Source organism: Panthera onca, chromosome D1 (assembly GCF_046562875.1).
Source record: "Panthera onca isolate mPanOnc1 chromosome D1, mPanOnc1 haplotype 2, whole genome shotgun sequence".
NCBI lineage: Eukaryota > Metazoa > Chordata > Mammalia > Carnivora > Felidae > Panthera > Panthera onca.
Window position 1 is genome coordinate 634911 of NC_138348.1, and position 27132 is coordinate 662042.

Sequence of the window (27132 nt, forward strand, 5' to 3'; positions counted from 1 at the left end):
TCACTGGTCCCGTCTTCCGAAGCCCCACTGAGGAGCTCCCCCCACGCACACCCAGTGTCTTGTCACCTGCCTGGCTCCACGCCCACTGATCCTGACATCCCGCGAGCCTAACTCCGGAGCGGACTTCCAGACACCCTACAACCCAGCACCCCAGCCCTGGCGGGGGGAGGGGACTGGCCTGTGCCTGCAGTTCCGTCCAGTGCTCCTGCCTGTTGCCAGGGTGTCTGTGTGGGGCCCTATGTGCCGGTCAGCGTCCCCGTCCCACAGGCAGACAGGCACACGTGTGAACACGTGCACACAGGCACATACGCACCTGTGGAAACCGGGCACACGGACTTCCGGTACAACACTTCCGCCACCAGTCCGCTTATTCAGGCCCCACCCTGTGAGCAGGCCTGGGGGTCGGGAGTGGGGTAGCTGGCAGAGCCCGGCCCCCTGGAGACGGGCTTCCTCCCTAGGGCAGCTGCGGGAGGGGAGGGTGGCTCCAGCAAGGAACTGGAAGACCCGAGGCCCTGCCCCTCCTGACACACGACCTCCCCCTCGGGGCCCTTCTGGCTTCTCGTCCACCCCACGACCCCCAGCTTGGAGCTCTAAGCCCAAGGGTGTAAGGGAGACCGGAGCCGTGGGGCGGCCGCACGCTCACACACGGCGTCCGGCCGGTTGGTCTGGGCGGGCAGGGCTCTGGCTCCGGGCCCTGGACTGTCATGGTTCCCAAGGGGTTCTGCTGCTTGGAGCCCACGAAGGTTAATTACTGGGGAGGAGGCGTGAGCAGCCCTTCTGGCTGGGGGGCCGGGGGGCAGAGTCTTTGGCTACCGGCAAGCCCAGCATTTCTCCTGATGTTTCATACTGGGAGCCAGGTTACCCTGTGGGTGGAAACTGACCACACGGCCCATGGGTGCCAGAGGGCTCCCAGGGGTCCTTCTGTTGCCCCCGGGGGGTCCAGGGCCTCTGCGGACAGGAAGGGCTTTTCTGAGCCCAGCTTTCTACGGCGACGCCTACACCCTTGCCGTGTGCAGCTTGGTGAGCGGACTGAGCCAGCACGGGCGGTGAGAGGCCAAGGCCCCTCTGTGCAGCCCTGGGCTGACACTAGGTCCTACCAGGGGCCTGGGGTCCACACGTGAGAGGGCCTCCTGGGCCTGCCCCAACCTGGCCAACGACAGGCAGCGGTGAGGGCTGGGTGGGAGGGGCCTGGGTTCTCAGGCACCGCCCCCGCCCCGGCCACCCCTCCCCCCATCGCTCACGAGGCCTGGGGCCCGGGCCCCCCCTACCACCGCTCGAGGACCACAGCAGAAACTGAACGGAAAAGAGGAGTCTGTATTTTGCTTGTCAACTGGTCACTCCACTGCTCAGGAAAGCACACGTCCGCTTGGAGCCAGGCCTAGAGCAGGTCGTAGAAGTAATCCAGGCCCTGGCCCAGCTCCCACAGGGACACTCCGACGCCCAGCTCCCTGGCCAGCTCCAGCCGCACCTGCACAGACTGCAGGCCCCGGGAAGCGTCAGCCCCACCTCTCGCCCCCTGGCAGCCGCCCACCCCGGCCCCGAGCTGACCTCCGCTGCTCGCCGAGGGTAAGGGTCACCGTGGGGGGAGGGGCGTGGTACCTGCGCCCCCGCCCCCAGCACAAAGGCGGGCCCGTGAGTACCTTCAGAGTCGGGTAGAAGACGATGTGCCTCCCTCCGCGGCTTCTGCAAAAGGATGAGCCTTCTGCCTCTGCCCACCTCAGCTTCTCCCAACCCCACCCCACGTGGAAGCGCGGGGCCCTCCTCCCCGTCAGCAGAAGCCTCAGATCCTGCCGGAAACGCCGCCCCACGGGTCCGCTCCTTGGGCCGGATCAGCCCTCGGGGGCAGGGGTCGAGCGCAAGGCCCTGGGGCCCCTCGGCCAGCCTGGGTGTGCACAGCCCTCACCTAGGGCCTCCTCCGGACACTCACTTCTTGTACTCGAAGAAGTGTTCCGCCGCCTGGCTGTCCCACACGATCCGGGGCCTGTGGTCCTTCAGCATCTGGATGTACCTGCGGGGAACCGGGCAGAGGTGTGGGAGTCCTCGAGGCAGCCTGACACCGGGAGGGTCACGGTGGCTGAGGCTGTCACAGTCGGGCGAGGACCACACGTGTGCCCCGGACACACGTACAGGAACACAGGATGGGGCACGGGACACTGCCCCCCCGTGAATGTGCACTAGGGGTGGGGGACGGTCAGAGACGCGACAGACGGCTCCGACCTCAGGAGCCTGTGAGCTCACTGCTCTGGGCTGTGCAGGTGGGAGAGAGACTGCACCAAGGGGCTGGGTGTCCTGACCAGGCCTCTTGCTGTGACATCTGCACCATGAGTGTCCAAGTGGACAGAGTGAGGGCACCTGCACTCAGGGTGTGGCCTCTGTAAGGTACACGGAGCAGACCAGGCACGAGACTGCCCTGAGCGCCACAGGAGGTGTGCGGGGCATTCAGGTCAAACCACAGGCCTCTGAGGAAGAGCGGGGCCTGGGGACAGTCCCCGGAGGTCCCCAGCCCAGCTCTCTGGGGCCAGCAGGCAGGGGCGGTGGTTTCCGTGCCCTTCCGGAGGCCAGGCTGCCCCAGCGTTGCCTTCCTTGCCGTGGACAGGGCTGCCTCACACCCACAGCAGTCCTTTCTGACCACCAGGAGCCAGGGGCTTGAGACTGCGTCCCCCGGCCGCCTAGACGCATGCAGAGGACAGGTGACTTCCCAAGGTGCCGTGGGGCCAGGAGGGCCGGGCCTCCCAGTAGCGGGTTCATGAGTGCCCCCTGGCAGACAAGTGCCGGACAGGAGGGGACGGGTACCTGCTGGCAAGGGGGGCGCCCTGCAAGTCCAACCACCCAACATTGGCAGATTACCCTTAATTAAAACAAGGTTCTCGGTTCGCTCACATTATTTGCAATTTCTGGTCTGAGGTCTCTGTGAGAACCCAGGACGTGCAGGGCAGAGCATGCAGGGCCAGACGGGAGGGTGTGTGTGGGGGGGTAAAGGACAGGGCATTTGACCCAGGCTGCCCCTGAGTCCCCAGGGTCCCAAGCCAGGGTAGTGGGCAGATGCTGCAGGATGGGCCCTGGCTGGGGGGTGGAGGGCACGGAGGCTGGGGTCGCTCCCCTCTAGGTGACATGATTGGGGGCACACAGGACCCCGTGCTCACCTTAGTGCAGCCCCAGGGACACAGAGAGGCCAGTGGGGAGCAAACCCTGGGGAGGGCACGGTTGGGCACAGACCAGAGCTGGGAGGGGAGGGTCTGAGAGGGAGAGGAGGCAAACGAGGAGGTGGGAGCCAGAGAGAGAAGCAAGAGGGGAAATACTTCAAAAGTGAGGGCGGCAGCATTTCCCCAAACTGACCCAAGTGAGCCCTCAGCCGCACACCGCACAGCTCTGGTTGCAAGAACCGCCCAGACCAGGCGAGCCCGCAGACAGAACGCAGACTGGGGTCGCTGGGGTGGGGGTGGGGGGTACTGCCAAGAGGGCCCAAGGGTGCTTTTTGGGGGAGGAAAGTGTGGAATTTGAGGTGCTGGCTGCACAATTTTGAGACAAACGCCCTGGTACCCCACCCTCTGAAACGGCGAGTTTATGGAGTGTGGAAACCACCCCCCCCCCCCAAAAAAAAAGGTACCAGACCTAGCCTAAGGGTTCCAGGAACGTCAGGGAGAGAACATTCCTCACCAGGATGAGGACATTCCTGGGCCTTATGGGGGAGCGGGGGGGGGGGGGGGGGTGGGGGACAGGGACACCCATGGAGACCAACCAGCAGTGGCTCAGAGAAAGGGTCCGACGGAAATGGCAATGAGGGTGCACGTGTGCGGGACCACCACAGAGGGAGGGGGGTGCCTCCCACCCCAAAGGAAACTGGCATGTGGCTTCTCACCTTCACTGGTGGGACCTGAGGTCTCCCTGCACTCAATGCAGGAGCCCTGCCCCACGAGACCAGAGGCACAGGACAGGCTGGACCGAGTCTAAGCCACCCACTCGTGCCGGACCTGCCCACACCCCAGCCTCAGGAGGGGTCCCTGCCAGCCCAGACCCGACCTCCCATTGGCAAGGGGGCCTGATAAACACGCAGAGGGGGACCCATGTGCCCAGTGGCCTCTCCTTGTTACTGTTCCCACTGCCCACTGCCACCAGAGTCCCCCGAGCTGCCCCCGCCCCCACTGCCCCAGCAGCTATGTCACTGGGGCTGGGCCCTTGCTGCGTCTTCTCGGGCTAGATGTGGACAGGGTAGGGTCTCCCTGATGCAGGCCCGTGCCATGAGCCGCTCCTCTGTGGGTGACACGAGGACCCTCACCTGCAGGGCCCACCCACAGGCAGCAGGGCTCCTCCCCAGCTGCCTTTCACGGGCTAGGCCTGGAGGAAAACCTCCAAAGTGAGACAGGCCCACAGCAGAAGACCCCTGGGGAGCCGAGCAGGGACAAAGGCAACTCTAAAGCCAAGCAGGGCACACAAGGAGGCCAGGGCTGAGACACAAGACCAGGGTGCCTGGAGGCAGGACCTAGCAGAAGGAAAGGAAGACACAGACCAAGGCGTGAAGACAGAGAGAAGGCACAGAGCCACAGGAAGGCGGCCGTGAGAAGCCACCCAGGGAGGCCGCCGAAGGGAGACCGGGCACAGGACAGCGACACCCACGGAGCAGGCATCCCCACGAGGTTCCCCGACAGCTCCCTGCCCACGGGGCCTCACACAGACCTGCTGTCCTCAACTGGGGGGAGCTGGGTGCCCAGCACCGTCGTCTGGGGCTGGCAGGTCACGGGGACTGGCCTCGCTGGGAAGCATCCTTCCCCGAGCCCCTGGCACCCCGGCTCTCAAGGAGACTTCCAAGCATGACCCGCCCTTTCCGGACCCAGCTGGCTGTGCTCCAGCTGGGGATCCCCAGGCAGGGGCAGGAGATGGCCCAGCAGGGTGGGGATTGCTGGCCCCGAAGGTACCTAACAGGGGCCCATGTGGATTGGTGCCGGGTATCTTGTGGGGCCAGGCTGGGCCTGCAAGGAAGCAGGACAGCCTCTCAGGAGAGGGGCTTTGCAGGCACGGGGACCCGCAGACCAGCACCTAAACTCGTGCTACCTCCTGGGGCCTTTCACAGCTGCCCAAACTCCCTGAAGTTAGGGAGTGAGCAGGCCATACGGAGGAGCCTGGACACGGTCAGGAAAAGGCCCACGTGTGGCCCAGGGATGGCCAACAGAGACTAGTGAGTCGGGAGGGAGGGAAACTCAGGATGTGGAGCAACAGCCACTGCAGACTGGGGCCCCCTGAGGTCCCTTTGGCGGCACAGAACGCTAGCCTGGCTGGCAGAGGCCGGGAGACCACACGCCGGGCCTGAGGGGCTGGCCTCCTGCCCCACCACGGGGTCCTGGCTCTGTCTGAGGCCGAGCAGATGGTGAGGCGGCCGATCCCCCACTGCCCTGGAAGAGGCGGAGGACACCTGCCACAAAGGGCCAGGTCTCCGTGCCGGAGTGGCCAAGACAGGGAGGGCACATAATCCTGGAGCAGGCTGCAAGGGCTTCCGTCAGCGCCAGAGCTGGAGAGAGCCTGAGTGACCGTGGGGCTCACCGGCGGCCTACACCTGGCCCGATGTCACCTGCACGGGGAGCAGGGCCTGCCACAGCAGGTTCTGCAGGGGAGGGAGGGGGGGACTGGCCAGGGTGGCATCCTGGTGAACTGCATTTCTGGGGTGTTGCTCCTGAGCCCTCCCCTCCCCCCGCAAACAAAGGCATCAGTGTAGAGCCAGCTGAGCTCTTCCGTCTGGCTCGCTGGATCAGAGAGACGCGGCCCTGAGAGGGGCATGTGTGTCAGGCCTTCCTTCCCTGAAGGCCAGGAGGACTGCCCGGAAGAATCAGGCTGTGGCCAAAGGACCCCCACGGGGGCCCTCTGCCGGGTGTGGGGAGAAGGCTCACACCACATTGGGGCCAGCGTCCATCGCCCCATCTGGTGTGTCCTCCGTTTGCACCAGGAGCTGCTGTCATTCTACGACATCCTTCCTGGACTGCAGCTCTCACCCTGGGACTGGCCTGTAGGGGAGGTGACCCCTCTCCAGGCTCGGCTCCCCTCTCCTGGAGGGGGTGCCCCTCCTGATCCCCCTCAGCCCTGCAAGTCCTCCACGGGGCCAGCTCCCTGTGACGTGAACCCCAGGGAAGGTGCTGCACCGGGAATCGTGCTCCGCTTGAGACCCCGTTTTGGCAAAGGTCTCCCATCGCTGAGTCTGGCCGCGTCGGGGGGCCTGTGGGGAGTGGCCTCGTGAGGGCTGCATGCCTGCCCCTCCCCCACCTTGTCTGGGGCCGAGGCTCCCTCCTTAGAACAGCAGCTCTCTCTGCCCTGGGGAGCCTGTGCCCTGAGGCCCTTTGACCCGCAGCCTGAGGTGGCCCGGGGGATAAGGAGAGTCCCAGGAGCCACCATCGGGATGGCAGAGTCTCTTGCCGGGTCTCAGGGCACCAAGCCTGGCCCCATTCCACAGCTCGGCAGGAAGGGGCCTGGGGTGGAGAAGAACACAGCCGGGTCCGTGCAGGGGACCCTGGGGCAGCCCTCCACTATGGCCCTCCCCGGAAGCAGACTCGACCCCTCCTCTGCTCCAAGTCCCCAGGCGAGGCAGCGCCTGGTGCCCGGAGGCTATGGCACTGACCCTCTCTGCTTGCCACAGGCCTCTCACTTCTGTGAGGCCCCTTAGCCCCTCTCTGTGGGGCAAACCCACCAGGTAGGGCCTGTGAGGTGTGTAAGCCGTGGCCCTGCTGAGCGGGAGCTGGGGGCTGGAGCTGCTGTCTGCTCGCGGGATCCTGGGAGGCGAGGCAGGGGAGGGGGGTGAGCACTCACACCCCTGGGCCGCGTATGCGGGGTTAACAAACCTGACACTCCACCTGCCATTGTGCTGCAGGGCCAAAGTTTAGTGAGTAAACAGTGACTCTCCACCCTTCAGGTGGGGACAGAGATGAACAGTGTCCCCCAGATTCCTATGTTGGGGTCCTGACCCCCAGCACCCCAGAATATGACTGTACATGAAGATGGAAACTTTACGTAGGTGACTGAGGTAATACGGGGTCATCGGGGTGGGCCCTGATCCCAGGTGACGGGGATCTTTAGGAGAAGTGGGGATCAGGACACAGACACGAGCAGAGGTTTGACCTCGTGAGGACACTGGGAGAGGACAGCCATCCACACCCAAGGAGAGAGGCCTCTGGAGGCCCCGGCCCAGCCCACGCCTGGACCTGGGGCCCCGGCCTCCAGGACTGGGGGACGGTGACCATCTGAGGTTCAAGCCCCACGTGTGGTGTGCGCACGGCAGCACAGGTGGCTGAGCGGCACCTCAAGGCTAAGTCCCCTGCCCCCCACAGGCCTGGGCCAGCGGAGCCGGAGGCTGGAGCAGAGGCGGGTGGGGGCGTGGGGGCCCTGCATGATGCCTCCCTCAGCAGCAGGGGGTTCATCCTCCTACCCCTGGCTGACCGGTCGGCAGCTCCCTGGAATCCTGGGGCCCGGTGCTGGGAGCCCGAGCTCTGGATGGGGCTCTGCCCACTGCCTCCTTGGGCCAGGCACCCGGTCAAGGCTGTGGGGAAGAGCGGAGACACCAGCAATGCTTCTGGAATTTTCTCAGCAATCCCATGTCAGAGAAGTGCATTAGGGGACCCGGCCAGAAGGACAGATAGACAGGAAACAGGGAGCTCTCAGGGAGGGGTGGCCGGGTGCTGAGAAGCCCACTCTGCTGCTGGGAGATGGGGCAACGCCCCAGCGATTGGCCAGGCACCACAGCAGCCCTCCTGGAGCCGGGGAGCTGCTCCTCGGCCTTCTCTCCCCAGCTCCTGCCATTCACGCCACATCCACGCCGTGTCCACGCCACTTCCCAAGGCCCTTCTCGGCAGAGAGGGGCAGATCCAGGTTTAGGGACACAGAATGTGGCCAATGCCAGGGGCCAGGACAGGGGTGGGCAGCACAGACCCCAGCACCAGCTGTGTACCCAGAGGACACGGTCCTGGCAGGGTGACCACTTCCGAGCATGGCCGATCTCGGGGTTCGTGGAAGGGCAGTGGAGGGTCAGCTGAGGTGAGGGGTGGCTTTGGGCCCTCATGGGCACTGTTCCTTGTCCTGGAGGCCCAGCCCACAGAGCAGGAGGGGCCTAGAGGAAACAGAAGCCCCCCAGCCCACTGGGCAAGTGACTGGGAGCAGCCCCTTCAAGCCCACGAGTGCAGTCAAGGGCCAACCAGGCAGCCCCCGTCCCTCCACCGAGGCACAGCGACAGGAGCAGCCACGGACGGCAGCCCACCCCCTGCCCCCCGCACCACCTTGGCTGACATGCCGTGTGCCTGATGGTGGCAGCCCAACTGGTGACCCACAGAGACCCCCCCCCGCAAGGACAGCAGGCTGCAAAGGCGTGCACCCCGGTCACAGCGTCTGGACCCGCTCTCCGTGGCCGGCTCACACGGTTCCCAGGCACCCGAACAAAGATTGAGAAGATTCAGCGCCAAGGCGCCCAGCGCCCAACAAGGCAAAATTCACAACGTCTGGCGTCCCACCTAGGGGCCCCAGTCTGCAGAGCTCGGGCCAGTCGGGAGCCTGGGAAGGAGAGCCACCAGCTGAGCAGACCCAGGACGGGCCCGCCTCGGAGTGCGACTGTCACAGCCCGGCCCACACGTGCGAAGTGCAGGACACGCGCAAGAGAAAACCCAGTGCGAACTTCTGGATGTGACGGGGAAGCACAGGCTGCAACGCCACGGAAGGCGCGACAGAGACACCAGTCAGCGCCCCTGACAAGGCCCCTGACAAGGCCCGACAAACATCCCACAAAAAGGAAAACAAAACGAGCATCGGGGGCAGGAGACAAATCAAGTGACCTCACACATGCTTGAGGGCCCGAAAAAGAAGACAAAGGGACAGAAAAAAAACGTTTGAAGAAACCAGCCAAAAATTTTCCAAATTTCACGAAAAGTACAAATACACAGGTCCCAAAAGCTCAATGAAAACCAAGTACAAAACACATAAAACCCCAGGAAGGCGCGTGCTAATCAAATCCCACCGGGCGTTGGGGGAGGGGGGGGTCTCACTGGACAGGACAGCCTAGAACCACACCCCTAGCATCAGTATCTTCCAGAAAACCAACGCAAAACAAAGCTGAAAAGAATTCGATACCAGCCAGGGCACCTGGGTGGCAGTCAGTTAAGCATCTGACTCTTAATTTCGGCTCAGGTTATGGGTTGGAGCCCTCCGTCGGGCTCTGTGCTGACACCGCGGGGCCTGCTTGGGACCCTTTCTCTACCCCTCCCCTGCTCACGCCCTCTCTTTCTCTCAAAATAAATGCAGTTAAAAAGAAAAACAAAAAACACCGTGAAGAAAAACAACTTTGGTACCAACGGACTCGAAAGGCAAGAGACCTCGGGGGCTGTCGGGCAGGAGACGACGCCAAGTGCATGAGCGAGCGCCTCTCAGGCCAGGCTCACGTGCCCCTCGCTGTCGGGAGGTGGTCTGCGTGCCCACGGACGGGGGGTGATCTCAAGGCGGGGGTCCCAGCTGCGGTGCTGGGATGGGGCCCCCAAACCAACAGGCTCAGAGGCTCCGCCTACAGGCACCAGGCGTGTGGGGTCAGACTGCCCCAGGCCTTCTCGCTTGCTCTAAGCCACCACCTCCAGGAGACACACAGACCCACTGGAATGAGGGCCAGGGGCGCAGGACAGCACCGGAGGTCACCCACGTAGTGGGGAGCCCTGGGCTCACCTGGCTCCGACGACAGGCTCACGGGCATCCCTGGAGGCTGCATAGTCCATGCCGTAGAGGTTGAGCCCCAGGAGGATCTTGCTCCGCCACTTGGACTTGGGGTCCAGGACCTGGACGCAGGCTCGAACCCAAGACAATGGTGCGTTGGGACCGGGCCTGCAGGGGTGAGAGGGGAGCGGGATTCAGCAGCAGGCAGAGGTGTCAGGCAGGGGCAGGATGGGAAGGAGGGTAGCAGACAGCAGGCCTCCCACGGTGGCCTCCAGCTGGACCCGTGCCAGCATTTGTTACGCCCGGAGCCTCCACGGGGGACAGAAACGGCAGTGGGCAGCACCGTGACATGTCTGCACCCGAGGCTCCCTTCGAGGCAGTGACCCCCGCCCACGGGAGCAACTTCTTGGCGATAAGGCGGGTCCAGTGCCAGCGGCCACTGTGCTGGCACAGAGGGACAACCCAGGATGGTGGTCCCATGAGGGCTGCCCACTGCCCACTCGCACAGGCCCCCAAAACATGAAGGCTGCCCAATGCAGGGGCAATTGTGGGCTTCGGGTCCTCTGTGACCCTGGAGCCAAGAGCTGACGGCGGCACGGCCCCAAGCACGCTGGCAGGAAGCCAGGCCTTGTCCCTCTGAGTGTCCAGCGTCCAGGCCCCAGAGGAGGCAAGCACCTCTGCGCCAAGCCATGGAGCTCACGGGGTCCCTTGGTGCCCACACTCACTGCTGCGCTGTGGGGTAGTCATAGGTCATAAGGCTGAAGCCATCCAGCACGGGGGCCAGCTGCTCGAACTCCTTGTGAGTGAACATGCCCAGCTGGTCAGTCCTGCAGAGAGAAGCATGGCTGCCACTGCCCACCTCTCACAGCCCAGCTGACACCTGAGTCCAACTGAGGACAGAGCCAGCTGCCTTGGGCGGGGGGGGGGGGGGGGGGGGGGGGGGGCGGGGAGAAGGGAGAGCTCCCAGACCATGATGGTTCCACCCTATACCCTGGGAGGGGGGCAGTCACTTTCCCTGCAAGGTAACTTGTCACTCAGTTATAGGACAGCGCCCACAGCGGTCAGGGCCACATTCCCAGAGCAGGGGTGGGACGGGAAGGTCAGCAGGTCGAGCCCAATGTCGAAGGTCAAGCAAAGGCTCATTTCTCTCTCTGTCCCCGCCCTCCCTGCCACGCATCCAAGGGCGCCACGAGATCAGCCCAGCTCCGGGACAGCCCCATTCCCACCGGTGGGCGTGGGTGCCCCAGGTAAGCCGAGAGCCCAGGTGGTCCATCGTCTAGCCCACGGCTGTGCCCGCAGCAATGCTGGAGACTGCAGCATCCCCAGGAGGGCTCTCCACCTGAGACAGGACCCCCCTTCTCAGCCTGCACCCCCAAACCCTGGTCAAGCGTGTCTGCAGGGACCTCAGTGATGGTCATCCCTTCCACAGGACCCTGTCTCAAGGCCGCCCCACTCCAGCCCAGAGCAAAGCTTCTCCAGCTGCCTTTGGGGGGAGCAGCTAGGACGCCAGGCCCAGGCCCCCCAGAGACACGGGGCACCTGCAGGACCTGAAGAGAAGCAGAGCCAGCGGACGATGGCCTCACAGTCCCGACTCTGATGAGCACCAGACACAAAGGGGCACCCTGGGATGCACCTGGAGGCAAATACTTTGCTGGGCAACAACAGCCATGCTCCCCAATGGCCACACTTGGGACAGGCCCCCGAAGTGGACCAGAAGATGCCAGGCCCCAGCAAAAAGAAGACAGGCCACGGGCAGCCATGTGAATATATCGTGTACCCTTCGGGCCTTGGCCTGGAGCACCACAAGAACAGTGGGCGCATCAGCTTTAGGAAAACGCTTCCCATTTCAAAGGCTCACCTGTCTCGAGGTAGGACATTCACTTAAGGACCCATGGACACCTAGGTCCTGCCATTTCTGGATTCAGTGGTTCAGGAGGGAAAGCAGGGCTGTGGGCTGCTGTAGCATGGTCCAGCAGGGGGTGCACCCCTTAGGCCCGTGTCGCAGTTGCTGCAGTACCCAAGGGGCTTCTGGGGGGCCTGGCACCTTCCCTGCTCCACTGGGAGAGGGGACCCACCCAGGTGTGCAGGGAAGGCCAGCTTGCGGCAGGACCCAGGCGGGCATGAGGCCCAGAGAAATGAGCTGGGAGAAGGCCCTACCAAACCCGCTTTCGTGCCCGCCACTGCTTGGAGCAGACACTCCTGACAGCCACGGGGGACAGGGAGCTACGGGTTTTCAATACTCCGCCCCGAGAAGTGCACAGTTTAGGGAGGACTGCTGAGGTCTAGGGCAGACAGGACTCCTTGAGCCTCTCCTCCTTTGCTAATTCCAGTGGCCGCCCTGTTAGGGGTGGTTTCTAGAAGCTTCATGGAGTCCATCCCACAGTCTGCCCTCCCCTGTGCCCACCATACCCTTCCTGGGTTATCTAGCTCTTCTGGGCTGGTCCTCCATATGGTCGCCTGCCACAAGCTGGACTCCCACACCCTCCTGGGACGGCCCTGGTCTGCAGACGCTTGTTCCCAAATCACTCTCTTCCCAGCGCGGGCATTCCTCCTTTCTGGAAGGCTGGGCAGCCACACAGGCCCCTTCAGGCTGAGACCCCACAGCTGCCAGCAACGAGGCAGGAGGGCACTGCAGATGAGGGGTGGGCCCAGCAAACCTCGTGTGGCCCTGGCCTCCCTCTCTAGGCTGCCAGATGGCAGACATGCAGTGCGCCTCTAGACAGTTTCTCCTGGACACTGACATCGCTGGTCCGGATGGGGGGTGGCCCACTGTCCCACCTGGGGGTCTATCTTCTGCTCAAGCTTCTTCCTGGCAGCTCCCTTCTGTGTGCCTCTAGGGCCTGGTCCCTCCCGCAGGACTCCCAACCCTCTGTCCCTCATTCCCTCCCGCTTCACCCCCATGTGGTGGACACCTCCCTCCTTCATCACCCTGACTGGCTGCCATGTCGGGGGCTGAGCCCCATTGCTGCAGTCACCCCCACCTCTCATGGGGCCAACTGGTCTCTTCTCCAGAAAGCGTCCTGCCCTATCTCCCCAGTTCTCAAAACCCCCACGGCCCTGCGCAAGTAGCTTGACCCTCCACCTCCCTCCCCTGCTGGTATCTTCCCCCAGACACCACAAATCAGCCACCTACCAGTGGTCAACCTCAAGTCCTCCCCCTGACCAGCCCTCCCCAGGCTGACCCTCCCTGGGGTCGGTGCAGGCTCTGTGAATGGCCACTGGCTCCTGCCACCAGCCACGCTGCCCAGCCCCTGAACACCAGCCACAGAGCTGCCCCCATAGTAGCCCTGATGGGGCACCTAACTGGTGACGTGTGGAAGGCGGGGTCACCGTCCACATTCTTGCTGTTGGAGCACGCACGCCTGCCCCCTCCATGGGCCCGGTCACCCAGCCCCTGCCTGCCTCTCGCCTACTCAGCCCTGTGGCTCCTCCTCCACCCGGAGCTGGTGTCTCCACCTGCACGTGAGGCTGACGAAAAGTTCCAGAGTACCAGGTCTGCTGGAGGCAAGGCTGTGACCTTGAGGGCAGGGCTCAAGGTCAACGTGGCTACCTGAGCCAACAGTCCCAGACATGGCCCACAGCAGGAGAAAGGCACCGCAGACTCCCTCCGGGAGCTGCTGTTCTGTCGGCTGCAGCCAGTCTTCTGCCGAGAATGCCAAGAGGCACTGGGCTTGTCCGTTAGGGCGGCCATCTGCGAGCGTGTGGGGTAAACGCCAACAAGACGGATGAGCTCCTGTGGGGCACCGCCAGCCGGAGCCTCGGGGGGAAAAGGCTGGGCTGGTTCACAGCTGGGACAGCACAGCCCGTGAGCCCATCAGCGCCTAGAGCCCCCCACCCTCAGTGCTGACCACACTGGCCACGGTCCCTCCCTCTGGACAGCCCCCCTCAGCCGCCACTGTCCTCTCACGGTGGCTGCAGGATGAGGGGCCGGTCACGTACTTTCTGCCTAGGTGCCAGGAGCCCAGGTAAGGTAAGAGTAAGATGCCTGGGCACAGAGGGCACCAGCGGGAAAGCCAGGCCCAGGGGTGGCCCCTCAGGGTACTCCAGCCCCTTTACCTTCCCACAGTCCAGCACACCCTCTGAGACCCTGCCCCACACATGCGCCAGACACTGCCAGGCTCTGGGGAGGGGTGGGGGGGTAGGGGCGCTGCAGGACTGGGTAGCACCTGCTCTTAGCCTAAGATGCCCCCAGCCTCTAGGAGCTTACCTTCGCCGACAGCACCTCCTGCACCCATCCCACAGATGGCTCCTGAGCCCAGAGGACAACAGGGTCTCCATCCGGCCAAGTACCTCCCACCCCCAAACCACCCACAGAAAGTGGGAGACCCAGGAAATGGGCACCAAGCACCTACAGCCATGCCCACAGGCTCTAGAGTCTGCCACTCGGTCTTCCCAGGGCACGAGCTCCTCTTCCGGCCCCAGGTCCAGCTCCAACCTCAGAGTCCCAAGAGCCCATCCCGGGGCCGCCCCATGACACACGTGCACCCCCCACATATTCACAAACATGCACACACACTCTGCGTGTGGGAGGAAGGACAGACAGGTGGGGCTCTGGCTGGGCTCCCTCCTGGGCTGAGCACTACCCTCCCTGCTCCGTGAGGGAGATGCCGGCCTGTGGGACCCTCCCCACCCACAGTGGGGCCTGGGGACACAGGTGTGAACCCCACTCCCACTGCAGCCCACCCTGATGGACCAAGGACCCCGAAAGTGTCGGGGGGAAATTCAGATGGCAGGCTGACGCCCAGGAAATGCAAAGGGCGCGGGGTACCACAGCCCTAAACCACGTGCCCAGGCCTCGGGTGGCATGCGCTGGCTGCCAGGGGGCATGAAGGCCAGGCAGGCCTGCCCCCAGGGAACATCTGTCTCAGTTGCTGGAGCGACCCGCAGACTCCGGACGAGCGTCAACTGGCACTTCTATGAGCCCGTCAGCCTATGAACCACGGCGGGACGTCACAGGCCCCAGAGGCCCACCCGTGCTGCTCCCGCTCAACAGCTGGGTGGGCCAGCTGCTTCCTTCCAGGGCAGCAGGTGGGAGCCCAGTGGGTACCTGTGGGCTGAAGGGCTGGGCTGGCAAAGGCCAGACAGAGGCCCCTGTTGGTCCCGCCTGGGCCTTTGTGGTCTCCTCCCCAACAAGGCCCTGCCATTTGACTCTGGGTCTGCCCTCAGTCCTCACCATAGATCTGGAGCCTCTCTGGTGCCCAGCACTGGGTAATACCCTGGGCAGACGGGCCATGGTCCCAACAACTAGGGCCTGGGCGGCTCCGCCTCCCTGTTCCCTAGGTTCCAGAAGGGTTGCCCTATTGGGCTGGGAAGGGGGAACAGTCAGGCTTTGGGAAGGTGCTGTGACCACAGCCCTGACCTCCCAAGGGCACAGAAGGTGTGGACTCGTCCTAAAGCTCTACACTGTGGCAAGACCACACCTGATGATGGGAGTATCTATAAGATGCAGCCCCTCAAATTCAGGAACTTCCAGCACCTTCCAACATTTGGGGAAAGGGTAGTGCGTGCCCAGGGGGTTGACCTGGGTCCCCGGCCACAGCGAACATGGCACTTACCCAGGAGTGACGGCCGGTGGGATGACCAGGATGGCCAGCAGCCGGGCCTGGTGCAGGGCTTCAGCCAGGTGGGTGAGCATGTGGATGAGGCCCCTGCAAAGAACCAGGAGATCGAGAACAGGATGTCAAGGGGTTTGACCCAGACCCGCTACAGGGCAGGAGCCCCGTCATGGGCACCTTCTGCCCTGGAGGTATGGGCTCCAGAGGCCCTGTGCACTTCACACACTCGAGCACCAGGGCAGCCCAGCAGGCCCCGTGGGGGTCACCTCTCTGGCCTTCCCTGCCCGGGATCACCCTGAGAATGACATGGGGAACAAAGGGCTATCTGGGCAGCACCCCATCACATCTCCCAGATACACCGTCTGGCCAGGGGGTGACCTGCTGGTGGTTGGGTCAGCCCAGGCCTTCAAACACTCAGGACCAGAACAGTGAGGGAAGCGCCACCAACCAGGTCTTGTGCTGAGGGGGGAGCCCAGCCCCCTCACGTGGCCACCCTCAGCCTGGAAGACACAGCCGTCTGTCCCAGGCAGGGATGCGCCTCCAGTCCTGGGACACACAGGAGGAGCACCTGTGGGTAGGTGTCATGTGGCACTCTCCACTTGTGCCTGGACGTGTCTCAGCAGGGAGTGGGCCACCAGATGGGGGACAGGGAGGGAGGCAGTGCCATGGGCTCCTCTGGCCCCTGGAGTCACAGCAGGGATGCCCAGTGGAACGGAGACGAGCACAGCTCCAAGCATCACCTGGAAGCATCTGTCAGGCACCCCAGTCCCCCTCATGCCACCGACAGTTTCTGGGGTGGCCCCATGCTCTGGGCGTTCACTCTGGCCTGGCCCTGCCAACACTGTGAGAGCACAGCGAGCCCTCCCCCCAGAGGGTCCGGGGCACTCGCACTTTCACCGGCCCCCCGTGTGGCCAGGGCATGGTGCCCAGTGCCCGCCTCCAGGCCCCACCAGCATGGCCCCGGTGGTCTTGACGGGAACAGGTGGTCACTGACCGCCAGACCGGGCTCAGTGGGAGTGATCCCTGCTACCATGGTGACTCTCCCAGAAGGAGGCAACTTGGGCTCTGGTCAGGCTCATCCCCGGGGAGCACATGCTTCCATCAGCTCTGCCAACAGCTGTCACATTGAAGCACAATCACTGTCACTTGCTCTCCTGGCTTTCTGGATGGCCCCGGGGCTGCGTCTTTGTGGGACGGAAAGGGTGGTCTCGTGCCTCTGGGGCAGCACCCACCAACTGGGAACCTACGGTCACCCCTGTGCCGGGGAACAGGCCTGCCACACCCTGGGTATGAATGGAGGGGACCTGGCCACTCACGAGGTCTGGGCATCATCCCTGCCTGCTCTACTGGCTCAGGTCACTTGCTCCTCCCCACAGGACTTCTGTGGGACACGGGTGTCACGGAGCTGCTCTGCCACTGTCCCCATCATACACAGGCCATGTGCCCCAGAGCATCTGCCACAACGGCCTTTCCAGGCTGACCTTTGCAGAAGGAAACAGTGCCCTTGGACGCCTAGTCAGAAGCCCCAATGAGGGTGACAGGTGGGGACAGCCTCGTGAAATGTTCCCATCATGCCTCGCCACAGCCAGGCCCATTCCATCCTGGGAGACGGCTCCCAGGTAGCAACGTGCCCACAGCCATCTGCCAGACTGGCTCCTCTCTGCCCTACTCCACCTGGCCCCCTGCCTGCCCCTGCCAACCGCCCCCTCATCACATGCCTGCTACATCCTGGCTGTGGCTCAGGTAAACCCCCGCCCCGTGCTGCGAGCCCAGGCAGAATGCAGCTGTCTTGTGAGAAGCTGAATCAGAAGGTGATGGAAGGTCACCTTGGTAGGGCCTCTGCCCTGCAAAGATCACAACAGATCCTTGGGAGGAGAGGTGTGTGTTGGGGGGAGGGGGGGGGGGCATCTGCCAACAGCCAGAGCCCCTGATACGCTGGCCCTGTGCCAGCTCCTGATAAACACAGCAAGGCACTCGACTCAGCTCTTTCGTCTCCATGCATCGTCCTGCACAAACTGGGCCTCAGGGCCCTCCCAGGGCTAGGGGCTTGCACCCAAGTGGGGTGGGAGTCACAGCTGCCCGGACAGGCCCGCCGCTGCAAAGCTGGGCAGGGAGCCCCAGACACAGGCCCGAGCCAACAACACGCCCTCCCCCTGCACGTGGAGACCAGAGACCGGCTTGGGGACACCATCTCTAGTGGGCAGAGAAGGGACTGCGGCCGCAGGACAGGAGGGGGGACGCCTTGCGGGGAGCCCTAGCCCAGTGCTCGCTGCTGGGGAAGCAAGGGCGGGGGGGCTCAGGCTTTGAGCTGGGACTCCTTCGGGCGGGGAAGTGGGGGGAGGCCGCTTTCGGAACTGCCGGTGGCCGGATGCCAGCCTCTGCCGCCCCCAGCACCACGTAGGCCTCCCCACCGCTCTGCCCCCACATCCCCGACAGAGGCAGGCAGTGGCTGCCGCAGGAGACACTGCACCACTCCCGGGTCACTCGGGTGCCCCTGTGAGGCGCGCAGGCAGTGTCTGTGGGCCTGGGCGGCCGGCTTTCCTCCCAGATGACTCCGCCGCCCGGCCGACCGCTTCTCCTTGTCCCCAGGAAGGCTTTGCGGTGCTCAGCAGAGGCGTGTGGGCTGGTGTCCAAGCCTGACACTGGTGTCACCGCCCAGGCCCCCATCTTCCCATAGGGTACTCTTGGGTGACGTCGATCACGTGGCCTTTACCACGCACACAGGCGTCCAGGCCGTCAGAGCAGCACGGTCAGAGCCAGATGCTGGCCCCTGGCTGTTCTTGAGGTGCTGTCCCCGTCCCCCTACGATGGCCCTCCCTCAGTCCTCCCTCCAGGACACTCGGGGGCCAGGAGAGCACAGAGCCCACTCACGTGTGCTTTTGGCTCAGCAGCTGGCTCCAGACCTCCACCACGAAGCCGTCAAAGTGCTGGCTCTGAAAAGGCACAGGGCAGGTGAATGCGGGTCCGATGACGCTGGTGGGGACGGGTGGGAAGGCAACGCGGAGCCAGCCACCAGTACGCATGCAGTGAGGTCACGGCAGGCCCAGAAGCCCCCCTTAGAAGGAGGCAATGTGGGGGTCCCCATAGGAGCCAGGAGCAGAGGGGCCAGGTGCTCACGCGTCTTGTCCCCTCACAGGCCTCCTCCCCAACCCCAACCCTGGGGACCTGAAGAACCAGCAGGGCGGGCGCCCTCCCAGGAGGGCAGCTGGCCGTCACCCGAGGGAAGCCTTCCTGGCCCAGGCGAAGACCAGGGCAGCAGGCCTCACCCCAGGGGACGTCTGTGGTCAAGGCGAAGACCAGGGCAGCCGGCCTCACCTTGGCCACCTGGACGATGGTCTTGCCCAGCTCCTCTACCTCGTCCTCGCTGTCCAAGACACTCCCAAAGTCCTCGTGAGTCCAGTCCTCGAATAGGAGTCGGGGCACTTGGGGGACAGACCCGCACACAGATGGTGACCCTTCTGTGCTTGGCCCTGCCCCCAGGGCAACCCTTGGCCATCAGAGCAGAGTGAGCACACAGCTAGGCACCCACAAGGCCTGGGGGGGGGCGGTAGGCGGTACTGACCTCTTCCCCCTCACACCCCACGTCTCCGAGTGCCCGGACCCCCAGCTCCTTCAGCAAGTCGCTGCCTGGCTCTTGCTGTACCGTCTCCCCACCGGAACCTCCCCCACCCCTGCCACGGCTCCTCCTCCTCGGCCATCACCTGCTCCTTTGCTCCAATCCCCACACCCTGCTAGCCCCATCTGCACTCTGGGAACACCCTGGCCAGCTGCATGCTCCAGGACGGGTGGGGCTGATGTCATTCTGTCTAGTCCTGCCAGGGACACACAAGGTGTGTAGCTGAAGGGCCGGGAGCCCCGCCAACCCAGGCCCACCAGACTTACCTATACGTAAGCCCTTGGCCTGTTTCCTGACTGCCCGCATCCACCCTGTGGGACGGGGAGAGGACAGTCGGTGCAGGGACACAGCCCCTTGCCCGCACGAAGACCCAGCCCACCCCCAAGGAAGAAAACGCCGGGCCCCATGCGACGGGGGTGCAGAAAGGCAGAACCAGGAGAGAATCTGCAGGTCCAGCCCCCTCCTCCTCCCACTCCTGCCCCCCCCTTCCCCCTCTCCTCCCTACGCAGAGCAGTCAGGACGGGTCAGACCCCTGGGCCACTAGGGGGGACATCGTGGCATCGGCCCCATCTGGGGAAAAGTGGCCTCCAAGGGGGCTGGGACTGTTTCTCGGAGCTGAGGGGTGCCCGAGGGCCCAGTCCCAGTGCTACCCAGTGTGTCCTTGGGCACTGCCCTCCCAGCATCGAAGAGCGGCTTTGGGGCTCAGATCTCCACAAGTAGCTAACGCACCCTCTCTCCAAACCCGAGAGGGGGACAGTTAAGGGAACTTGGGTGCATGCTCACGGAAGTGGCTGCCGTGGCTGTCGAGACAGCCCAGACTGTCCCAGACACCTCCTCCCTGGACCGGTGTACAAACTGCCGAGGGGAGCAAGGTTCTGGCTGATGCCAGACAGTTGTGACACTGACACACACACTCAGCTCCACACGCACTTCCAGACACGCAGAATCACATCCTCGTGCCCACACACACGGACGGGCACTCACACCCTTGTGGGCCCTCAGGACGAGCACAGATGGGCAGCAACGTGAGAACCTTGGTCCACGTCGTGAAGGCCTGTGACTTCGAACATCTCCCGACCGCGCCGCTTAAGCTGCAGCCACACGGGCGAGATCTGCGTGAATTTGCCCCCGAAGACCTTTGCAACATCATAGCCGTGGCTGTTCCACTGGCAGAAAATGGAGAACAGGTGAACAGGCTTGCGGCTGGGGACAGAGGGCCCTTGAGACACCTCTGCAATGGGACACCACGGAACCGCCTGTGCTGTGCAGGACAAGTCCCAGAAAACCCTCGGCATGACTCTCACTTCTTCGGGAGGCCTCTCTCCCGCTGCACCTGCACGGCGGTAGCCCAGGGAGGTGAGGACAAAGACCCCAGTGGCCGCCTTGCCCTCGGGACCTCCCCATCCACCCCAGGGCCTGGCTTACTGGAGTGACGTAGCCCAGGACGTCCCCAGCAAAGTGCCTCTCCCGGGCCTTAGATGAGCAGTAGCTACGATGCTCCAGAACCACATCCTCAGCCCTAAGGTCCGTCACCACCAGACCCCGGTCTTGGACCGGCTTCTCTGAAAACTGGGTCTGAAACAAAAGCGACAGGAGAAGGTGGTCAGGGTCTGTCGTCAGGCAGGACATGGGGCCCTGAGCAGCAGCAACGGTCTTCTCCCGAGCCAGGCACCACGTCCTGGGGTCAACATGGTGCCGCTGACCAGAGCCCACCGGACAGGCCCACCCTTGGAGGCTCACTCTCCCATCCCAGAAAAATGGCGCAAAGGCACAGTGCATCTCATGTCCGATCCGTTCGACCGCTGTGAACATCACAGAACTGTGCAAGGCAAGACGAGAGAGTGCAGGCATGGGAAAAAGCAGAGGACGGGTGAGGGCTGAAATTTGGGCCGGTGGGGGAGGTGGGCAAACCCTCAGCCCCAGCACCAGAAGCCGCTCGCTCCCTCCCAGGCCATCCGGCCAGAGCCCCTGGCAGTGCTGGCCAGCTGCCAAGAAGGCCAAGGCCCCAGCATCCTGGCTCACAGACCGCCGCATCACAGAGGCCTTGGCGCATGGCTCCCGTGGGCAGGAAGAAGGCACGGAGGGCCAGCCCCTAACCACGCTTACCTTCTCCAGCAGTGTCTTCGAGGCGGCCTTCTTGGCATCTGACTTTGACAGAGTAGTATGAACAGAGCTGCAGGCCAGAGCAAGCCAGAGTGTGCTGAGGAGAGCCCTCATGGTGGCAGTGTCACAGTGCAGTCCAATCTCGGGGCCCAGGGGGCTGCAGAGAGAGCAGACCACATGACCACCAGCAGTGGGGTGTCCCCTCTGTCAAATGGAGCATCCAACGGGGCCTGGGTCCTCGTGGCACTGGGCCAGGCACTGGCCTCAGGGCAGAGCCCTACCCTGGGGCAGCCCCAGTGGCCTACCCAGCTTCCAGCACTGCTGCGCCCCTCGTTCCTCTCAGGTGCCCCAGAAAGGGGCCTCCCTACTGCTAGTCAGCCTTCCCCATCGCCTCAGCCATCTAGGAAAATGGTGACTGCCCTCCACCAACCCAAAGAAATTGGGCTACTGGAAGGTTTAAGCGTAAAATAAGAACCACAGAAAGGACTAGAAGAAAATATGTAACTCGGGGCGGAGAAGGCTTTTCCAAGTGTATCCGCAATGATGGAGGTTAGGAAAGAAAATGCCAACAGAATTCATTATGTCGAAATGTGACACTTTCAGAGCACCTGGGTGGCTCAGTCAGTTGGGCGTCTGATTCTTGATCTCAGTTCAGGTCATGATCTCACAGTCAGTTTGTGAGTTCAAGCCCTGCATCAGGCTCTGTGCCGACAGTGTGGAGCCTGCTTGGAATTCTGTCTCTCCTTCTCTCTGCCCCTTCCTCCACTTGCACTCTCTTTTTTCAAAATAAATGGATGAATTTTAAGGAAAAAAAAAGTGACACTTTCATTTAGGAAACAAAAAAGAAATTTAAAGCAATAAACCAGAAAAAAAAATTAGAATATACTTCACTACACATTTCTACCCATTATCTACCCGTAACAAACAAAGAGCTCTTATAAGTCAACGACACTCCAATAAACACCCCATTATAAAAGGAAAACGAAGAGATACATTCATATGTCCTAAGGCACAAAAACCCCTAACTCTATAATACGCAGGTACCTCATACATACATCCTATCGTAAAGACACCCCGTAAAAAGGAATACCCTGGAATAGAAATACTCTAATACAGATGTCCTGTAATAAAAATCCCATAATATAGAAGTACCCCATATTATACATATCCCAAAATACAAAAATACCCTGTACTACAGAGATGCCTTATAATAGACAAGACACCCCGCAACACCCAGAGATTCCCTGTAGTAAGTACACTAAATACTCTGTAATACGCAGAGGTGCCCTGTAATACAGAGATACCCTGACAGATCCAGAGGTGCCCTGTAATATATGGAGATACTCTGTAATACCCAGAGATATTTTGTAATACCCAGTGGTGCCCTGTAATACCCAGAAATACCTTGTAATTCTCAGAGGTGCCCTGTAATACCCAGAGATGTCTTGTAATACCCAGAGGTGCCCTGTAATACAGAGATACCCTGACAGATCCAGAGGTGCCCTGTAATATATGGAGATACTCTGCAATACCCAGAGGTACTTTGTAATACCCAGAGGTGCCCTGTAATACCCAGAAATACCTTGTAATTCTCAGAGGTGCCCTGTAATACCCAGAGATGTCTTGTAATACCCAGAGGTGCCCTGTAATACAGAGATACCCTGACAGATCCAGAGGTGCCCTGTAATATATGGAGATACTCTGCAATACCCAGAGGTACTTTGTAATACCCAGAGGTGCCCTGTAATACCCAGAGATACCTTGTAATTCTCAGAGATGCCCTGTAATACCTAGAGGTGCCCTGTAATATGCAGAGGTGTCCTGTAATACCCAGAGGTGCCTTGTAATACCGAGGTACCCTGTAATACACAGAGGTGCCCTGTAATACCCAGAGATACCTTGTAATTCTCAGAGGTGCCCTGTAATACCCAGAGGTGCCCCGTAATACAGAGATACCCTGACAGATCCAGAGGTGCCCTGTAATATACGGAGATACTCTGTAATACCCAGAGATACTTTGTAACACCCAGAGGTGCCCTGTAATACCCAGAGATACCTTGTAATTCTCAGAGATGCCCTGTAATACCCAGAGGTGCTCTGTAATATGCAGAGGTGCCCTGTAATACCCAGAGGTGCCCTGTAGTACCTAGAGATGCCCTGCAATACGCAGAGATACCCTGTAATACAGAGGTGCCCTAAGCCTGAGAAACAGCACCTCAGCTTCACCAGCAATCAAGGGAACAGACACTCAGTGTCGGGGAGGCCTAAAGAGAATGAAGCTAATGGCGTAACCTGGGCAGCAGCAATTCCCCCAAGCTATTCCTGGGAATTCAAGTTGCAAAAATCTTTTTGGATGACAATCTGGTTGCAAATACACTTTCCAACATGTGTTTCCTGTTACAAATTACACTTTGAGGGACTTCCCCACCTATGTGAAAAATGCACGAGAAGGTTCACTGCCACTCTGTTTAAACGGTAACACACATTTCCCTACACGAGAATACCGACAGACGCTGTGAGGCTTGCAATGCACTGTTGGTGCAAATGCTACAAAATGTAAACACACACACACACACACACACACACACACGCACACACACACACCCCACAATCCCATCTTTACTGAAAAATTCCTGTGTATGGGGTGCCTGGGTGGCTCAGCCCATTAAACATCTGACAATTTTGGCTCAGGTCATGATCTCATGGCGCTGGGATCGAGTTCCACATCGGGCTCTGCACCTCTCTCAAAAATAAGGTTACGTACACACCATACAGAAAGTACGAAAGGGGGCGCTAGAAAGTAAGTGAGCAGGCTATTCGGACCGCTGATCATTCTGATTTTGGCGTCAGCTGCTACTTTTTGGCTTTCCTGCACTGGACTTTCAGGAGCTGTGCAGTTCATTTTTAGGTTCTGCCCCCACTCCCAGCCCCCCGCAATTCTACGTCATGGCAGTGGAGTACCGGGCGGGCCCAGACTGGCTGGGGTCTTTCCTGAGGCTTTAAGGTGTGCAGGTGTGAGGTGTGCTGGTTGACAGACAGCCCCTTCCAGACCAGCTAAGGAGCCACTTGGTGGCAGAGCCAGAGGAGACCCAGCAGGTCCTGGGGAACCAGCCCAGCATCCTGCCCAGCAGGCAGGCACGTGGCCTCTCCCTCTGACTATGGGCATCCCTGGGGTCACCAGAGCTCTAGCCAGGCAGGGCGTGCCCTGTCAGGAGCTGGCAAAGTCAGGCCCTCTGCAGCACTCACCCCTTGATCCCCTCCACCCCGTTGACCTCCTGGCCAGGAGCCTGTTTCTACCCCTCCAAAGCCCTCCTCCCTGCTTCACAGAGCAGCACAGCAGCACAACTTTGGGCTGTCACTTCCCTGGGCAGGTTTCTACACTGCGGCACCTGATACACCTACAGCATACCTGCGTGGGGCCACCTGGGGTGGCCTGGGGTGAGGAGCCCTGGAGGTCCCTCCCCACGAGGCAGGGAGGCACAGACAGCTGGCCCAAGGGCTTCGCAGGACAGAAGGGACAAAGCCGTGCAGAGGTGCAACAGGGGCAGCTCTGAAGGGGCTATGGGGAGGGAGACAAAGACCAGGTCAGACTGTCATCCTCTGCCCCCTCCCCACCCCTCCCCAGCAGCCCCTCTGCTGGGTGACTTTGTGGTATCAGAATCATCAAGGACAACAGCTCCTGCCGCCCTCCCTTCTGGTGACAACAGCTAGGACTTGGGCTCCCTCAGTCACAGCAGGGGCGGGTGGACAATACTGATCCGGTCAGGCTGAGACTACGGCCGCCAAGCTAGGAGGGGCTGGGGTTAGGAAGCCCAGCCACCATGAGGCCAGAAAGGCACCTGAACCAATGTGCTTCCAGAACACAGGCCTTGCACAAGGGGCTGCAGAGCTGGGGTGGGTTCTACGCATGCAGGGACGCCTGTACCTGCTGGCTGAGCCACAGGGAGTGGGGGGGAGGCCCCCATTTTTGACCCCAGCCCCTCCGGGTCTGCTCCATGACCTCAGGCTCCTTCTCAGCTCCAGGATAGAGGTCTGGGTCGCTGAGGATGGAAGGGGATGAGAAACCAAGCGGGAGGGTGGTCCTCAAGCAATCCACAGTGGCCCAGGGTGTGCCCCAGCGGCCTTCTCGCCCTCTGTCTACGGACTGCCACCCCGCCCCCTTTGGCCAGTGACTTGCCCGGCCCCTGACCTGAGGAAAGGGTGGAGATGGGGCCAGTCTGGGGAAGGACGACGGACCCCGCCAGCCTCTGTGCACAGTGGAGGGGGAAGTGGAAGGGGAGCCACGCTGAGCTCAAGGCCTGAACTGGCACTGCCACACCATCCTGGAGGCAACGCGAGCAGGCTGCTCACGAGCGCTGGGGACACAGCGTGAGCTACCGTGACACGTGGGGGGCTCAAGCGGCAGCAACACCTGGCTCCCTGCTGTGCAGCGTGGGCCCGGCCACCCTACCCCACGCCTGCGCCCCCTCGCGTCGGTGTTTCTTCCACACACACCAATGATCTCTGGGAGGCGCGGGTCCCGCAGGGTGCGGTGCGTAGCGACCCCTTCATGTCTGGGTGGCCCACAGGGCCCTTGGGAGGCAGGGGTCTCAGACCTGCGCTAACAACCGACAGCCCCACTATTCCAGGGGCTCCGAGCTCTGGGAGGACTGTCAGCAGCGTGTTGACCAAAGGACGGCGAGTCACAGCAGTGACTTTCAGGTGGTTTTTGAGACCCAGGGTAAGAGTCGGCCGCGGCCCGGAGCACGTGTGCACCAGGGGGAAGCCGCTCATCAGAGCTAACCCTGCTCCGTGGCACACGCACAATCCCTCTATTTCATTTTTAAGAAACGGAGATTTAGGGGCGCCTGGGTGGCTCAGTCAGTCACGTGTCCGACACTTGATCTCCGCTCACGTCGTGGTCTCAGGGTTCACGAGATCGAGCCCCGCGGCGAGCTCTGCGCTGACAGCGTGGAACGTGGTTGGGATTCTCTCTCTGCCCCTCCCCCTGCTTGTGCTCGGTCTCTCTCAGAATAAACAAACATGAAAAAAAAAATTGATTTTACCATCAAGTTGCTCTCACTATTCAGTGGTGTGCAGTTTGAGAACCGTGGACTGGTGGTGCCCCGGGGGCGTGACCTACACGTGGCCGGACCACGAGCCAACTTGCTGGCTTACAGAGTGCTGCTGTTCCCCTGGGCAGGTCACGGCCACACCAGCCGTGGAGCCAACCGCATTCCTGGGCGAGGGCGAGGGCGAGCACGCTCTGGGGAGCGAAGGCTGCGGTGGGACGACCACAGCCCTGGTGACATCTATTGACATCTATGGACCACGTGCTCCGCGTCGGGCTCTGGGACACAGGAACTGGAGTTCATGGCGCTCAGAGATGAAGAGTACGTGGCGCGTGGCCATCGTGCCTCCCTAACTCAACAGAGCTACGGACACAGGATGCCACCCGTGGCTCGAGGTCCAGTGCTGCCACCAGCCCACCGTAGCCGGCTCTGTGGGAAGCGAGGGGCCACGAGCCACCTCCTGCGTGGAAAGTCTACAGCTTTCAAGACACCGGGCTGAGCGAAGAGGGGTCCAGCCAAGTGCGCCCCAGCCCAACCCGCACAGGGACATCTGGCCCGCGCTCCGGGGACGGGGCAGCCGCCACCCTCGGTGTCCCCCACCTCACCCACACCGAGCGTGCTGGTCACACTCGCTGCCTCCAACTCGGGCCCTTACTCTCACGCCCTCGTGCCCAAATCTCACACCTCCACTCGCTCACACACCCGCTCACACCTGCCGTCTCACTCCCGGCCCACACTCACGCCCCCCCACCCGCTCACACCTGCTCTCACCCCCCCCCACACCCACCCCTCACACTCGCACCCGCTCTCACACCCATCCACACGCTCACTCCCGCCCCTCACACCTATCCCCCCACACCCACCTCTCACACCCGCGCTCCCCCGCGCCCCCTGCCCGCACGCGCCCTCGGCGCGCCCACTTCGCGGCGCGGAACTGAGGCCGTGCGAGGAGGAGGAGCGGGCGCCGAGACGCGGGGCGCGGACGCCACCCCAGCCGGCCGCCGCGGGGCTCACCTTCATGTCCCGGAGGCCGGCCGGACCACCCTCGCGCGCGGACGGAAATCGCTCGCAGGCGCCGCCGGAAGTCCCGCCCCAGGACGCTGGCGCGTCGCCGCCGCGCACGGCACGCTGGGCCGGGGGCGGG

The 27132-nt window shown here is 62.3% G+C and overlaps 1 protein-coding gene across 3 annotated transcripts; it reads right to left on the bottom strand.

Moving 5' to 3' along the window:
- Positions 1-1294: 1294 nt before the first annotated feature.
- On the bottom strand, positions 1295-27132 carry CHID1 (chitinase domain containing 1). 3 transcript variants are annotated; one of them, XM_060607701.2, is made up of 14 exons: positions 27003-27091; positions 24347-24496; positions 20941-21094; positions 20260-20409; positions 19868-20000; positions 19101-19145; positions 18534-18640; positions 18090-18151; positions 15219-15311; positions 10389-10490; positions 9676-9831; positions 1928-2008; positions 1641-1683; positions 1295-1477 (listed from the first exon to the last, which is right to left on the bottom strand). In XM_060607701.2, exons 3-14 carry the CDS (start codon positions 21049-21051, stop codon positions 1379-1381), a joined length of 1182 nt encoding a protein of 393 aa, XP_060463684.1. In that variant the 5' UTR covers positions 21052-21094; positions 24347-24496; positions 27003-27091; the 3' UTR covers positions 1295-1378. The 3 variants fall into 3 exon arrangements, with proteins under 3 accessions (XP_060463684.1, XP_060463683.1, XP_060463685.1); XM_060607700.2 differs by lacking the exon at positions 24347-24496 and having other exon boundaries at positions 27003-27132; XM_060607702.2 differs by lacking the exons at positions 24347-24496; positions 27003-27091 and having other exon boundaries at positions 19819-20000; positions 20941-21055.

Coding starts and splice junctions, on each gene's coding strand:
- CHID1 (XM_060607700.2), bottom strand. CDS start 21,051: ATGAGGGCTCTCCTCAGCACACTCTGGCTTGCTCTGGCCTGCAGCTCT. Junction 18,641..19,100: donor GGCCAAGGGCTTACGTATAG/GTAAGTCTGGTG, acceptor CTGTCCCCCAAG/TGCCCCGACTCCTATTCGAG. Junction 10,491..15,218: donor CCACCGGCCGTCACTCCTGG/GTAAGTGCCATG, acceptor TTCTCTCTGCAG/GACTGACCAGCTGGGCATGT.